At 38.8% G+C, this 15507-nt stretch overlaps 1 protein-coding gene across 1 annotated transcript in view; it reads right to left on the reverse strand.

The window, feature by feature from the left end:
* LIPC (lipase C, hepatic type) overlaps positions 1-15507 on the reverse strand; it is a gene marked incomplete at both ends in the record, with an annotated part of 76048 nt that overhangs the window by 701 nt on the left and 59840 nt on the right. The window contains 7 exon segments of the mRNA XM_080626276.1: positions 2392-2610; positions 3338-3458; positions 7028-7270; positions 8626-8859; positions 10229-10346; positions 12520-12699; positions 14513-14700. Of these exon segments, the coding sequence (XP_080482402.1) occupies positions 2392-2610; positions 3338-3458; positions 7028-7270; positions 8626-8859; positions 10229-10346; positions 12520-12699; positions 14513-14700 (1303 nt within the window).

Here is a 15507-nt window from a genome sequence, read left to right on the forward strand (position 1 = left end):
TTGTGAGGTAAAGCTATGTGGAGATAAAAATATTGCCAACAGCTTGTTCAAACGCTAGAGAAAAGGGCCAAACAGCTCAAAACACATCTTGTGTTTATTACCGTTTTTTAGTATTGAATTTCTAAAATTCCTGATTCTTTGATCCATTATGTTTGGTCTTTCCAAGAACATCAAAATCTACAGGCTCTTCTCTTTGAAGAAAATACTTTTCCTTGAATGTCCTTTGCCCTTCCTTTTAGGGAATAATAATCTTTCATTTCCCCATCAAGCATTAATACAGTGTTTCAACAGTAACACGTCATTTCCATAACCATGACAAGCCCAGATTACACAGAACAAACCCCAGAGGGTTATCAGTATCCATTAAAATCTTGACACAAACTCCCATTTATGCTTGCAGCAAAAAAACCTCCTAAGAAGCATTAGGTACCTTGAAGATACTAGCATCATTTTTGTTAGTATAACAACTACCCACGTCTCAGATACCTATTTCCTAGGATTTCTTACGTAGCACATCAGCAGTAATTGGCTTGTGCCAAGTTATTGACACAGCTGTACTGGACAGGAGCTAGCTGGTTAGAAAAATGAGTATACCTGACATAATCTTTTCACAGCCTTCATTCCCAAGGCACAAAAATGTGTATTTAAAGAACTCTCTGCTTTGTGGTGTATACTACGCTATAATCTGCTCTAGCAGCTAGGTCAGTACTGATTTGGGATCATTACTTTAAGAAGTAGTTTTTGATAGCATGTGCCAAGTGCTGCATTAGGAGAAGAAAATACCTACAAAATACAATTTCAGGGGGACAAAACCCAATAAGATGTGATCCTATCTCTGCCCCTCAGCACACACAGACTGTCTTATGAAAATGTCTCTTTCAGTTGTTTGATTTGCCTTTTGTTTCAATATCAAGGAGGTGCATCTTGGCCAATAAGTATTGTTCCACAGAAAGTCTTCAGTAGTAATAACTGATGCTAGTACGAAAGAGACTATAGCAAGGAAAAAAAACCTTTCTGAGCCTGAGCCACAGTTAAAAGGTAAGACATGCTTTTCTCATTAACCTTAATTAAACTGCTCAGTTAAAATTCTCCAAGGATTAAAGCAGTGGAAATCATTACAATTCTTGTTATTCTGTCTTCTGGCAGAAATTTCTTTGAGTGAATAAGCAAAAGTGTTATTAGTGTTGCTGTATGTAGAGAACAGAGCCACTCAGACTTGGTGATCCAGTTTCAAAGCGATCAGCAGGGGAAAAAGGAAAAACGAACGCTACCACACACCCTCCCCACACACCCTCACACCCTACCCCCCAAAAAAAATCCCAAACAAGATACTAATTTGTTTGCATTCATATTTTTTCTTCAGAAAACTCATTTCTAGTGCTACTTCAGAGATCAGCTGCCAAAAGTCAAATCACTGAATTCACACTATTTAAAAGAGCACAACCAGAGTGCAAAAACTGGTGTCAAATGACAGTGAAAGTATGATATGTAGAAGTATGTACAGCCTTTTGTTTTCCGGGGCGGCTCACATTCTGCTCACCCACCACAGAAATTTCAAACTGTCTGTAGTTGAAGCTTTGCTTCCACAATGTATCATTTCAGGAACCTCTTACACAGCCTCCACAGTGTAGTAATTCCTTATCTGCTATCAGACACTGGACTGGCTCTTGAATGGATGAGGTAAAAATAAGGGAATTTTGAACCCTTAACTTCAATGAATAATGAGATAACCGTGTAGTTCCAGATCTGATCTTTTAGTGAATATTTTTCAAGAATGGAGATGCTGAGTTTCTCTATTTATTACATACTGAAAGTCAAATAATTAATATTTAGCATATTTTTTGTAAGTAGGAATCTGAATTTTTCATCACATTAATGTTGGAGCCAATATTTATCTTACAAAGTATCTTGTTTCTTTGAAATTTCATATGCTCCTTATGGAGTGAGATAACCACATTCTGAAAATAAGTCACAAATTGTTATCAGTTATTGTAATTAATTGTGTGGAAAAATTGCATTGCAGAACTTGTTAAAATTCTTCCTTGGATATGTATGCTGACTGTATGTATGACTCCTTCTCTATCTTCTATTCCCATGTATCAACAAAACTACCACCCAAGGCTACTGTGCCTTAAACTCAGATAGTGAGCCTGAACATTTCCTTCTATTAATTTCTGACCTAAAACTAAAGTAATTATTTAGTAATTATTTAAATCACTTGAAAATCATGCAGTCTGATAGGAGGGGGCAAACTCAGTTTATTGTACATGGATAAATTCACCATCAGTGAGAGTGCTGGGACTCAGATGCTTGCATTTGAATGAAAATAACCTGTGTGCCAAATATCTGTGGTGTTATTACAGAAAAAAATTGTACTTTCAGTACACTTACTTTTGCTGTGTTTCCCCTGCTTTCACTTTTATTGTCTTCACTATAAGTCCTGGTTGACGGGTGCCTTTTGTCCATGTCATTATGGTTTGAACTGTGTCCCACAGATTTTCCCAAACTGCAGTTCCTTCCCATTTTAACTTGATCATTATTACCTCACCAATATCAGTGTCCAGGGTGACAAGAAAAGAGTAGGTTTTATTCCCATTTATACTTTCAGCTCTGCAGAAAACAAAACCAGAATAATGCTGTCTTAATTATTATGGTTAAAGTGAAAAAAGCCCAAACAATTAGTTTGCTCTTATCTTTAAAACCAAAGAAGGAACTATGTTTCCTCCTCCTTCTCCAAAAGGGACCATTACTGTCTCTAGGATACTCTTCCTCCAGGTGCATAAAGTGGTGAAATATGGCAACATGCTGAAAAAGAAGTGGGAGAAGCTTGAACAGCTGCTGAAGCAGTTGGGGTTTCTGACAGCAAAAGAAAAGGTGTCCCATAATAGCATCTAAGTTGTATCTTTTGTCTGCTAGAGCAAATTCTGACCCACTCGGTTGCCTTCGCTTTTGTTAATGCATACGGTGTCCATCATAAGAAATATCCAAAATTATTTACCTTAATTACAGCTGATTATTTATTTGTGTTTTAATTTATTAGATCTCCCTCTTTTAGCCATGGTATGGGCCAAACATAAGTGGACAGGATACTTAGCGTTCAGGGAAACTTCCAAGATTACCAAGTTTGGTTTATAGAGATTTTTTTGTGCAAAACCAGTATGAACATTATAAAAGTTTGCAATTTTTAGGGAACATGGGTGAAGGGAAGACAATTTCCAGTTCATCTTCACTTACTTGTACTAAACCATTTCATACATAGCAATTTACATACATGATAGTGTAATAAATTGGCACCTTCTTTCTCAGTTGTACAGTGATGTGTAACACCAATACTCACAGTGTGATGGGCAAGTTTTTAGCATCCTCCTTAGTGCCTGTCAGAGACATGGTAAAAGTTGGCTCTAACTGCTTGCCTGGGATTTCATTGATGAAGTGGATCTTGAACTGATAATGATAGACTGTAGAAAAGAAGAATTTGCAAAGTGATAAAATTAATAGTCAAAGAAGCAATAGATCTCTCAGGCAAAATAAAATTTGATTGATATTGTATTTTATTTTTTAGACATATGTGTTGCAATTAAATCTTTTTTTTTTTTTTTTTTGTGATAGTTGCTGTGCTGTGTAATCCCTTAGAGTTTGGAGATCTGTTGCTCTATTTAAAAGGATAGAGGAAAAAAAGGAAAAAGGTAACCTGGTTGAATTGCCTTTGTAGAGAAACCATTTTTCCATGGGAAATATTTCAGCTTTTCTTAAGTTTAGTTGTTAGAATTTCTGGCAAGCCCTCTATGTAATCACCAGACAAATTCTTATGACTGAACATAGCTAGAGATGTATGACACAGACTGAAGAATTTACGCAATGTAGTCAGGGCTTTTCACTGATCAGCTGGAAAACTGTCCTGTGAAACAGATGACTCGCAAACTTTCTTTGACTGCATAATAATACATTGTGCTTAACATGCATACGTTAACAATATGACTTTGTTCAAGCACATTACCGTAAGAAAGATATCATTAATACTTTGAGATTTGGTGGGTTTCTAGAAGAACACTGTTTAGGGAAGTCTTTGAACTGAATATTGTCAGAATGAAGAATTAAATCTTCAGTGTACTGATTGTGAGCAGCTTGACATCAGCAAAACATGAAAAAAAACCCAAACAAAAAAAAACCAACAACCAAACCCTAAGAGTTAGAGGCCATGTGCACACAGATATTATCAGCTAGATCTGAATATTCAGAACTCTTCTGTCTGGTGATTCTACCAGCCACCTTCTGACAAAACTGAGAGATTTAGGCATTAAGGAAGACAACCTTAAGTAACTTCTATTAACAAAGATCACAGAGTATTTGAAAGAATTAAAGGTGTTTGTATTTATCCTTGCAATCTGGTCAAATTATGCATGGGGAAACTGTTCTCATAAAATATTATTGCACACTAGTTTTTGAGTAGAAAGATGCTCTTCACTCATTTCCTCTCCTCACCCACTTCAGGTTTTGCTACATCTGAGAGTGGATCCACCATACTGCTAAGAGTCATCTTTTTACGTATGTGCAGAGATTGATTTGTTTTGTGTGTGTGTGTAGCTCTTTGTTCACAATGGAAGGCATTTGCTGTAACCTTTTGTGTTTCCTAGTTAATGCATGTCAGTGAACAATGTATTTTCTCTAGAAAAGGTGCCACAAAACAAAATGGCTGATTCTTTGCTGCAAACCTGATGAAGACAAAGCAGGCAGAGGCTTGTTTGTAGGTCACTTTTATTACTAAACTGTCTTTCCTGAGTTTTCCCTCAATGTAAAAATTGATTATTCTAGTGCATGTTCCAATAAAGCCCAGGCTTTTGCTGTGGTTACGATACTCACTTTAGGGGAAAAAGGAGAGCATATTAATATAAAAACTCTGACTGAGGGTCCCATCAGAGCTTTATTATAAATGTTAACTTCTTTGTAACAAATGTTTTTTGTTTGAACTAGATTAAAGTGAACTCCTGAATAATGCCATTAACTTGAAAAATGAGACATCAGGTTTTGTGAACGCGCAGAGGACTGTGAAGGATAATGCTGATTTTTCTGAAATTTCTTCTGTTTGGGCTTTTCACATGATCCTCAAACTTATTTTTTTTAAGAGCATTACAAAGATGACTTTGTCTGCACCCTCCCACAGTTGCCGCCTTGTTTGGGAACCTTTGTGAAAGGAGACTATTGTCTGGAGCACCAGTATCTGTGTGTGTGACAAGGATGGTTTTTTGAAGCAAAACAGTTCCAAGCATCAAAATGTAACATGTTTAAACTGAAATCAAAGCCAACAAGACACAGATATTTTACCACAAGCTGAAACTATCTCCGTGTCCAAAGAACGCAACATAGGGATCGTGTTTCTGTGCCCAGGTGCGGTGCCCTCAGAGCAATTCACTCTCCTCATTCTGGCCGTGACCTGACTGTACTGCAGCAAAGTCACACTGGGAGCTAGGCACAGTCTATGGAATTTTAAAATGCACTTAAAATCGCTTCCTGAAGCATTTTTAAAAGTATAAGAGGAGATCCAGCAGATTCAGCTGCTTTTGAGTATCCTTGAGGGCTGAGGAGACCCCTCTGGAGTCAGCACTTGAGTACTTCACAGCTGCATTAGTGGAAGACTTCAACATTATTTTAAAAGTACCTGAATTCATGTGGTTTTTTAATCTTTGCTATTGCAGTTGACTACCAGGCACTGTGAGGAAACAAGATGTGTAATGCAAGCAACATTTTTAAGTGTTTTTCCTCAGGACTGGAAAGCCCCTCAGTGTCCATGCTGGGGCTCACTGCTGACATTCAAAATGCTTCCCCAAGCCCCAACATCCTGGGTAAGGGACAAGCGGGCTGACCCAGTCCAAGAGGAGAGAAGCACCCGCTTATATGGCTGTGCCTGGCACAACAGGCCGGTGAGTGCAGTGGTGCGGGGCCTCCATGGCTGCTGGAGGAGCCTGGGGCAAGCAGGGCCCTCGTGCTGCCGTGCTGAGGGGAGGGTAGGGCTGTGGTGCAGCGTGTGCCTGGGCGCGCAGTGAGGAGGCGGGAACTCCTCACAAGCCTCCTTCATCTGTGGTGGCCCGCGGCCCTGAGCGGGGCCGCTGGCTGGGCTGTGCCCTGCCCTGCTCGCCGTGTGCCGCCTCGGGACCCGGGGAAGGAGGTAGTGAGGAGGAACACCATGCACCAGAAGTAACTGCACTGAAAGCCCCTTGGAAGAAGTGTGTCCCTTCCATTCATCCTGCACAGTCCTGCTTGTTATTGCTTGAAATGCACGCAAACCTTTCCACTAGGAGGTGAATGTCAGCAGCAGTTGTCTTCTGTCTCTTGACAGAAAAGGCGCAATCAGCCTGCAGTCAGGCCTCCACCATTTTGTAATGGAGGCTAGCAGACAGGCCTCATTTCCCTGTCACAGTGCTTCCCTTCTGGTAATATGTGCCGGAAGCCACACTGATTGTCTCTCTGAGCTTTGAAAATTGTCATTTTGTGCTCTTGATAGAGTAATTTAATGGACTTAAAGTCACAGTTTTAGTACTACAGTTCTGCCCTGTAGAAGTCCATGTTGTTCTGTTTTCTGTCCATTATTTGAAAAGTAATATGTCACCTTGTAGGCTAATTGCAGATAAAATTTGGGCATACTTGGAACAGGCTGGTTTAGAGGCCTCCCAAAGCAATCCTGCTGCTTTTTTTGGCTTGGTTGTATGCCTGCATATCTGATCACAAATTCACACAGGCCAGTTGCAGGAAGATCCTGTAGATCAGGACCCAAAGCATCCCTGAGGCCTCAGATCCACAGTTAGCCAGCCTGTGGCGAGTATGCAGCATGCTTTTCACCACAGAAAAATTGTCAGGATCTTGATGAATGATCATCATCATGGCCTATGGGGATCCTTAGTTATCTCAGCAAATTGATTATTCCCATGGATTTTTATAAGCTTTAATAAATGAGTAAACAGGATCCCAAAGCTTAGGCTCATTTTCACACTCTGTGATTAATCTGGACACTGTAACAAGTATTCCCACAAACCTTTGAAAGGCATACGAGCTCTTGTTTTCAGAAAGAGACGTCTACTTTTCGGGAGCCGCTCCTCCCTGATGTTGTAGCCCAGTGTGTTGCACCGGTTCTTTCTGCAGCTGAGACACATTCCCTTGTTGAAAGTGTTGATGTCGTTGCACCAGTATGCTGTGCTCTGCTTGTCGTTGTGAAGCAGAGAGTCGATGAACAAATGAACTGACCTCTCATGAGCACATTTCACAGTTTGAGCAATGCCTGAAAAAATGCAAACAACATTTTTCATGCCCTTCTGCCTCTTTCCTCTTCCTTGTTCCCACATTTCAACTGCAGAGTACAGTAACCAGCTGTAAGCAATTTGTTATTGTTTCCCCCATGCCCTTTTACTACCCTTCACATAATTGTTTTTTCCTTCTCTCCAGCCCCCACCCCTTTACATGAAGATTTTGCCTCAGAAATCATAGATTGTAACAACTTTACTTTTAGGATCATTCAAAAATAGTTTGGCTGAAGCCACATGATAATAAAATTGAATAATTTGCTTAAACTTCTCTAGCCTGTTTAAGACTGTAAATATGAACCTTGATTTCATTGTCCTGGCTGTTATAGTCAATATGAAATACAATTTAAGGCTATATGCAGTCTTTCAGATCATGCCACATTAGAGGCAGCAGCCCCATTCTGAATGGTTGAACAGTGTTGTCTGTTGAATGCTTACATACTAATGTCATCTTTTGTCCCTATCAGAGTGACAAACTCTCATGTTGAATTGAATTTTGCTTTCAGCTACTACTGAGGGGAAATGACCAAAAAAAAAGTATTAAAAACATTAAAATAATAAATACATAGATCTGATTTTATGATAGGTAACTTTTCCTTCTGTGTCATCAAATTACAAGTTTCCTTCTGTGTAATTTAGATATATCATGATGGACTGTTTTTACATGTTTTCACTGATAAGCTTTCTAACTGATGTTTGGTTTCACATTTATGAATTAGATGCTATCAGGTAGTCTTCTCGTAGACTGTGTTGATAGTCGCATCAGTACCTTATCTTTTTCAGTATGTTGTATCAGTTTCTCTATATCTTTATGTTTAGGTACCTTGGAAATAAGCTTCAATATATAAAACCCGGCCTCAAACACTGGCAATCAACTCCTAGAGAGAGCCTCATCTGTGCTGCTGAAGGACATGGAGTTGGGAAAAGGTGAACTAAGGAGGTGAGTAGTACAGCCCTGTGTTTTATTTGATTTGAAATAATTAATTGCACACTAGATTAATCTGGCTTAATTAGAATAATTTTTCTCATTTCCTCTACTGCTAAAACAAATACCTTTGAAATTATTCAGAAGTGCTTGACAGCAGGATGCGTGTGGCCTCATTTTCTGAAGTGCTAGGCAGCCAAATTCCTTACTGGAGTCAGTAAGAACAGTTTGAACTCAATAAATGTAAAAATCAGATAACCAAATTTTAGAAAAGAAATTTCTTGCACATAATGGAAGGTAATACTCCCACCAGATACTGTTTAAGACCATAGAGATCTGTAAAGCTTCCCAAAGATACCGTCAGTGCAGCTGCAATACTTCTTCCCATTTTGTGCCATTGGTTCTTACCAGTGATTCCGTATTCTGCAATGTGGTTATACACATGCATGATGTGACAGCCAGGCTGAAAGGTGCCTCCATTGGGGTAGAAGTCGAAATGAGCCACAGGCTGCTTGATGCCAACACTGAGACCCATGTGCTGTTTAGTGAATGTATGAATTGCGTCTACGAAGTTTGCATCATCTGGAGATAACCGGTCTGTTGGTGACATGCCTTCAAACAAGGGACCAGCGGGGTCAAGGCCTGCAATAGATGCAAATAATCCAGTTGTGATGTAGTGCAGATAGGCTGTTCTTTTACTGTTATGAGAAAAGCCTGTGGTAAGTATTTAAAAAAAGACAGCACTGGTACTTTACAAGGTTTTTCACCATAGAAACAACACCAGGAACCCTTGTCCTGCAGAGGGTACAAGATCACACCAAAAGGTAAACACAGGCACTGTAATAAGCAGTAACTGCTACATGCACAAGGACACAGGCCCAGAGATCGATTTGTTTGTTGTAGACAAACCATGCTGCTCCTGCTTTATTACCTGAGGGATGTTTACTTAATTTTGTTTTCATACTCTAGAGGTCATGCATTTCAGAGGCCCTTTTGAAGACACCAGTCCCACAAGGATGACTTTTAGCCCACATTTAGGACCTGAAACTTTATAAAGCTTCACTTATTGCTTGAGAGACTGTATGTCTACTAGACATTTTTTCTAATAATTGCTCAACTTAAAAGCCTTCAAGGCAAATTATTGCAGTATTTAGAAAAATAATATACCACTTAGGGAGTCGTACTGACTTTCGGTGTACAAGATATTTTTGCATGGTGCTCTGTTTTGTTAGGAACTGATTTATGGAGAAAGGCTGCCTGCGTAGCTTAAAGCTGCCTTCAGTTTTGAGAACAAGCTTCTAAATTTGAGATTCTTCAGTTGGTATTACGTACTAACGTAGTTGCATAGATGTAACTGGACAAGACTATTAACGCAGGCTACAAGCAGGCATGTCACCCTCAAGGCATGCAATTACTTTTATTTTTAATAGCTTTTACACTATGAAATATTCGAGCTTATTGTTACAAGTCTGAGTAATTTGTACTGAAGAACACATATAGGTGTTACACAAAATATGTTTTAATGTGGTTGGTTTCTACTTATTATTGAGGTTTGATATACTAATATGCTTTGAACAAGCAGCACTGATGAACTGAAATCCTTCAGTGTACACACAGGTGTAGTATGCCACATAGTGTAAAATCAGCTTCTTGGCATGCAGGCACTGTCACAAGAGCTGTTGTATAAGGATCTGTGATATGTGGCAACGAATCCAAGATCAGAATTGGAACTTCAAACTAGTCATGTGTATTTGCCTGTTTCAAAACAATCAAGTGCTAAATTTGTTTAATTTAAGCATCTATTAGGGATACAACATATGGTGATACTTCATTTTGAAAAGTGTTTAATTAAATTTCCTTATTCTTAATTTCTAAAGCAATGGGTTGAATCGTCTAAACTGTGGCAAATATTGCTATTCAACAGCTAAATGTTGATATGATATTGATATGTCAAATATCTGTATAACTTAAATCCACTGACTGTTATATTTCTTAAAATTACGTCTCTTACCTGTAATTCTTCCAATCTTGTTCGTACCACTAATAAAACTTCCAGCAAATCCTGAAACATGAGCTCCTAGGCTGTACCCAATTAGATGAGTATTGCTTCTGGAAAATTGAATGGATTCCTGGAAGACAGTGGCAGCTTGATTTAGATGCAGAAAATGTGAAATGTAGACAGTGAAATACTTTACTACAAGCTAGGAATACCATGAATTACAACTCAGGAAATGTGTATGTTCATGGTGGAAGTCAAATGAGGTGTGTGGATCATGCACTGAATCTTTCCCCTGTCTGAATGTTATTCCTTGCCTCCTTTTCACACAGCAGGAAAACACCACACATTTGAGCACTGCTACTTACTTGCTGTTTTCTGGAAAACCATCAATGCAAATAGCAGGATTTTTGATGATGATTGTTGCAAGTGGTGCAAAAGTGCATTGCCTTTTGTCTGCAGCATTTGACTTTCCTATGACTATAAAATGGGTATCTATCCTTTAACTTCAGTGCAAAACAATCCTTTGTAGGAAGTGCCTCGCTTTTTTTGCCTGAGACACTAGCACAAGCCAAAGTAGCAAAACATTGATCAGACATGCTAAGTGATACAACAGTGGCATTTTTTCAATTGGTTTGTGCAAAACTAGATATCAGATATGAAACTAACCTACTGAAGCAGAATCGGACTGAAGCCTGTCTTCCTACCTAATCAGTACTATCTAGATCTTAAGCATTTCATGTGAGCTGCAAGGCTGAAAGTTTTTCTGACTTGTAAAGAATTCCCCTACTAACCCGTGGAGTAAGACAGCTGAGATTTACTTTGATTTTATTCTTTATTAAAATGTTGCACAGCACTGCAGTTTTTGCTACAACCACTGAGGATATTCCGAATTCTTGCCACCCTGTAAGCAGCCAGAAGCATAACTGTCTAGTTAGGGCAGTTAGAATGAAGGGGTTTTTCACTGTTAAACTCAGGAGGGGTGCTTTTCAACAAAAGGAAGGTGTGCAGCTTGAACGCACTCAGTTGAATGATGTGAAAATTTGTGGTACATTTAAATCCTAGAACATACTGTGGTACAAGAGAAGCTACCTGCAGTGCTGGAGCAAGGAATTGTTTATTCAGGCCTCGATTTGTTTGCTGACACTGGAGAAATCACAGACTGTCTGTAATTGTTGACAACGTGGTGTGTCCTCCTGGGAACTGAACGAAGTCCACCATTTCATTCATTCAATAATTAAACAGCTTCAAAATATGACTTTAGGCTCAACTTAAACTACATTTGACCAAGAGCTAAGGTTTGTTTTAATGTCACAACAAAAAAATAGTGACTGGCTCTTCTGCCTTCTCTTCTGTGCCTAGCTGGGCATAGTACCTGACAGCTAGTCCTGCCATTCCTTTTGAAAGCAGCTTAGCCATTCAACAGTATTTGCTACAAATCTTTTAGCTTTGCAGTGTATTTCCCTTTCACCTTAGGCCTCACCATATTCAAATTAATGTATTAAAAAAATCATTGTGAGGTCCAGAAGTATAATTTAATTTCAAATTAGGTAACTTAAATTAGTACTGGAGATAGAGGAAATAAGAGTTGCCTGGTTTGTATGAGTGATTCTCATTCTAGTGTTTGCTTTCTGCGTTTTCTTGAATGGTGCTGGAGACCAGTGATCCCTTGCAGATTTGTCTACAGCCTTTTCAATCCAGCCATGGGCACTGCTCCCTATGTACTAGTTTTGATAAGTAGTCACTATGTTAACATGGCTCTGTACTCGCTGCTCCCACCCTGTCATCTTCTTTGTGTGACGTGTCTGCCTTCTTGAAAGGTCTCCCTCTACATTTTGGATCTCTAAGCCATTATTTTAGAATAATCTTTGAGGAGCTGAGGTGAAAATCAGACACAATGGCATTCTTGAATTCTGCATTAAAAGCAGAAGATAAAAGCACAGATAACATACCCCATTTTACTGAATAACCACTTCCAAATGATTATGTGTGTATGCTTTCAAAGTGTGGGACTCTCAGCTGTCTGGACACATGCTAACTGAAAAGCTAAAATAGCATGAAGCTCTCTCACCTCTAAAGATATATAAAAAATATTTTAATAAGCAAGAACACTTTTTTTTTTTCTCTTGCATAATGGAAGTTCTATGAAGTCATATGAAAGTTTATGGAAGAAAAACTTTCAATGTATTAAAGAAATTTAAGGTATTGAAAAGAACATCATTAATCAGCATAGTATTTCAGAAAGGTGGCAGAAGCATAAGAACAGATAAATAGGTCTTTTCCAAAGAACCATGGGTGGCTCTTACCTCCAGCCATTCCAGGAAGTCTGCTATCTCCTGCCCTATGTAGCGTGTGTTCTGTACAGCAATGGGATAGTGCTGGTGAGCAGATACAAGCCAGTCTGCAACGATCACATTAATTTGTTTTTGCTGAGACTTCAGAGCTGCTGCCATTTTCCAGATCCAACTTTCTAATATTCCATCCACCTGTTTTATTAAAAAAAAAGAACTTAACAAAAAGCACCTATTCTTTCTGTAAAGCTGTCTCTGCCAAATAGTTCTTGTTAAATGCTCAAGGAAACAAAACCCATAATATAAAAAAGGAGGGTGTAATGCTGATAGCTAGATTTTGGGGGCTACAACATGCTTCAGTGCTGAGAGTCTTCAGATTTTGGCGGACAAGAAAAAAAAAGAATATAGAATATAAGTGTATAATAATTTGTCTTGTAATATGAACTGTTTTCAGTGAAATGATGTCCCAAAATATTTACCCTCATTCTGAGATGATTGGTATTACTGATTTACTGATTAAAAAGAAAGACAGAAATGCCCAGAAAATTTCTGATTTCATTCAAGAACAGATGTCCCCTGTATATTTAAACTGAAAGGGTTGGAGAGGGAGGGAACCTGGAGGATTGCAGACCAGCAGGCATTTACTTCTACAGCCCTTCCATTCTGAGATTTGGTGGACCAGAATTAGTCAGAATTCATAGAATCATAGAATAATTAGGGTTGGAAAGGACCTTAAGATCCTCCAGTTCCAATCCCCTGCCATGGGCAGGGACACCTCACACTAGACCATGTTGCCCAAAGCTCTATCTAGCCTGGCCTTGAATGCTGCCAAGGATGGAGCATTTACCACTTGTTTGGACAACTTGTGCCAGTGGCTCACCACCCTCACAGTGAAGAACTTCTTCCTTTATATCTAACCTGAACTTCAGCTGTTTAAGTTTAAACCCATTACCCCTTGTCCTATCATGTACAGTCCCTGATGATTGCTCTTGCATCTATTTCCTCAGCTGATAGAACATCCTTATGTCTTCTGGTGTTTTAACAGAATTTGGGAGTCAGTCTCACTTCTGGGTCTCCATACATGTTCCTCTAAGAGCCCGACATGTCTGCAAACTAAGTTAATGTGAATGGCAGCAGCTGCAGTCAGGTACATGGTTTGTCTTTGAGGAGGGTATAGATTTTGAACAAATTCTGTTTTGGGAGACTTGGCTAAAGTAATCTAGGTTGGTATTTCATCTAAAGTCAGCTCTGCTGGTTTTTTGTCAGGGAAGTTCTATGCATCAAGGGTGTTTTTCAGAGTTTCTTTGTGTATTTGCAGATGTGCAAAAAAGACCCATTTTGCCACCTTGTTGTGATGGCACGGGTTCTATGAGAATCAAGGATCTGTTTAAATGATGTTATTTCTTATCCTGCCTTTTGTTTCAGCAGCTGAGAAGCAGCTGATCTAAAGTCCCATTAGTACAGCAGTGCTAATGCTAGGCTTTTGAGAAAGGTTTTCATGGGGGATTTTTTCTTTTTTACAGTTTAACTGAAAACAGTTCAGTGATAATTCATTGACAATGAAGGCTTCATTTTCAGCTGAAGGGGCTAAGTGAGAAGCTCTCTTTAAAGGTGTATCTGTGAGAAAGATGTGGGGAGATTGTGTGCACTTTTCACTAAGTGTGTAAATATATGGCAGTGAACATATCAGAGAAATGAATCTGGTATTTAGGCCTCTAGAAGCATAGCACATTAATTCAGCTTGTTCGAACTCTCTGCTTTAAATCAGGGCTGAATCTAATTCTTGGCATGGGACTCCCATATGAAAAATTGCCTGTAGATTTCCTTCAGAATCCTGGTGGGGAATATCTTCTTCGTATTATTTCTAGCCATGTTTGCTACCAGGGGAATCCACCATCTTTCTAATCACAACGTTTCTTCTGAAGTTACTTTTGGCACTACCATAATGAGAAGGAAAGTATATCAAATCACATATAGTTTGAATTAAACATAAAATGTGAGTTCATACCGACCAGCCATGAACTATTATCACCAGAGGAAGAGAGGCATTGAAACTGCATTTATCAAGAGTCTCCAACTGATTATAAAAAATCCGACAGTCTTCTTTAGTTGCTTCCGTATAAAGTCGAAATTTGGTTGCGAAGTTTTGGTGTTCTTTCTTTGTCCTAGTGTACTGACTCTGCAGTTCTGTTGCCTCTGAAATGAGATTTGTAAGAATGGAAGAAGTTTCTAGTGAAACACAGTTTATAAGACAGTAAACTAGTAAGATTGAAACTTTAGCTCTGTATAATTGCTGCCTACTCCAGGTGGGCCTAAGCTGTACATTTTGGGTCCAAAAAGTGGTTACTTTCAAAATTTGAGATTGTCTAAATATGCCTCCAAGTCCATCTATTTGAGCAATAACTATTACACAGGAAATCTTGATCTCATTACTATGTGCCCTTATAGAATGCATAAGTATTTTAAGAACCCAGCACAGGTGTTGTGACTTTACAATGTTAGTGCTTGCGCAGGCAAGCACATTCATAGGCTATTAACTCTGCAGGGCATATCTTACTAACCTGCATTTGCTAGTAATTGTTGAGCAAGCTTCATTACACTAAAATAACCATTTTATTCAAGGTTATAACTCTGCTTGGAAACTTAGGTTACTGCTTAAAATGACATAACACATAATACATGTTTCTTTTTCTCTAAAAAGGCAAGATGAAATGGTCTTGTTCCAGTTGAAAAGCTTTTGGTGGTTTTGTTTTTAGATGAAATAGCTTGGTACATATAGGATAGCATTTTTGGAAATGTCTGTTAACTACCTGGGATGCTGTCTGTATTTAAGAAAGTGGGAGCAAAGTGAACTGTGTTCTCATCAACATTATGAGCTTAGAAGGAAAAACATAAATATAGAGAAATTGCTTGAGTAAAGGAAAAAGAAGTAAAATAAAGCAGAAGCTTACAAACACACGTTGTGACATGCAGGCCTGGTGCTTCATTCTAATAAGACTTCAG

The sequence above is a fragment of the Psittacula echo genome, assembly GCF_963264785.1.
Source record: "Psittacula echo genome assembly, chromosome: 10".
Taxonomy (NCBI): domain Eukaryota; kingdom Metazoa; phylum Chordata; class Aves; order Psittaciformes; family Psittacidae; genus Psittacula; species Psittacula echo.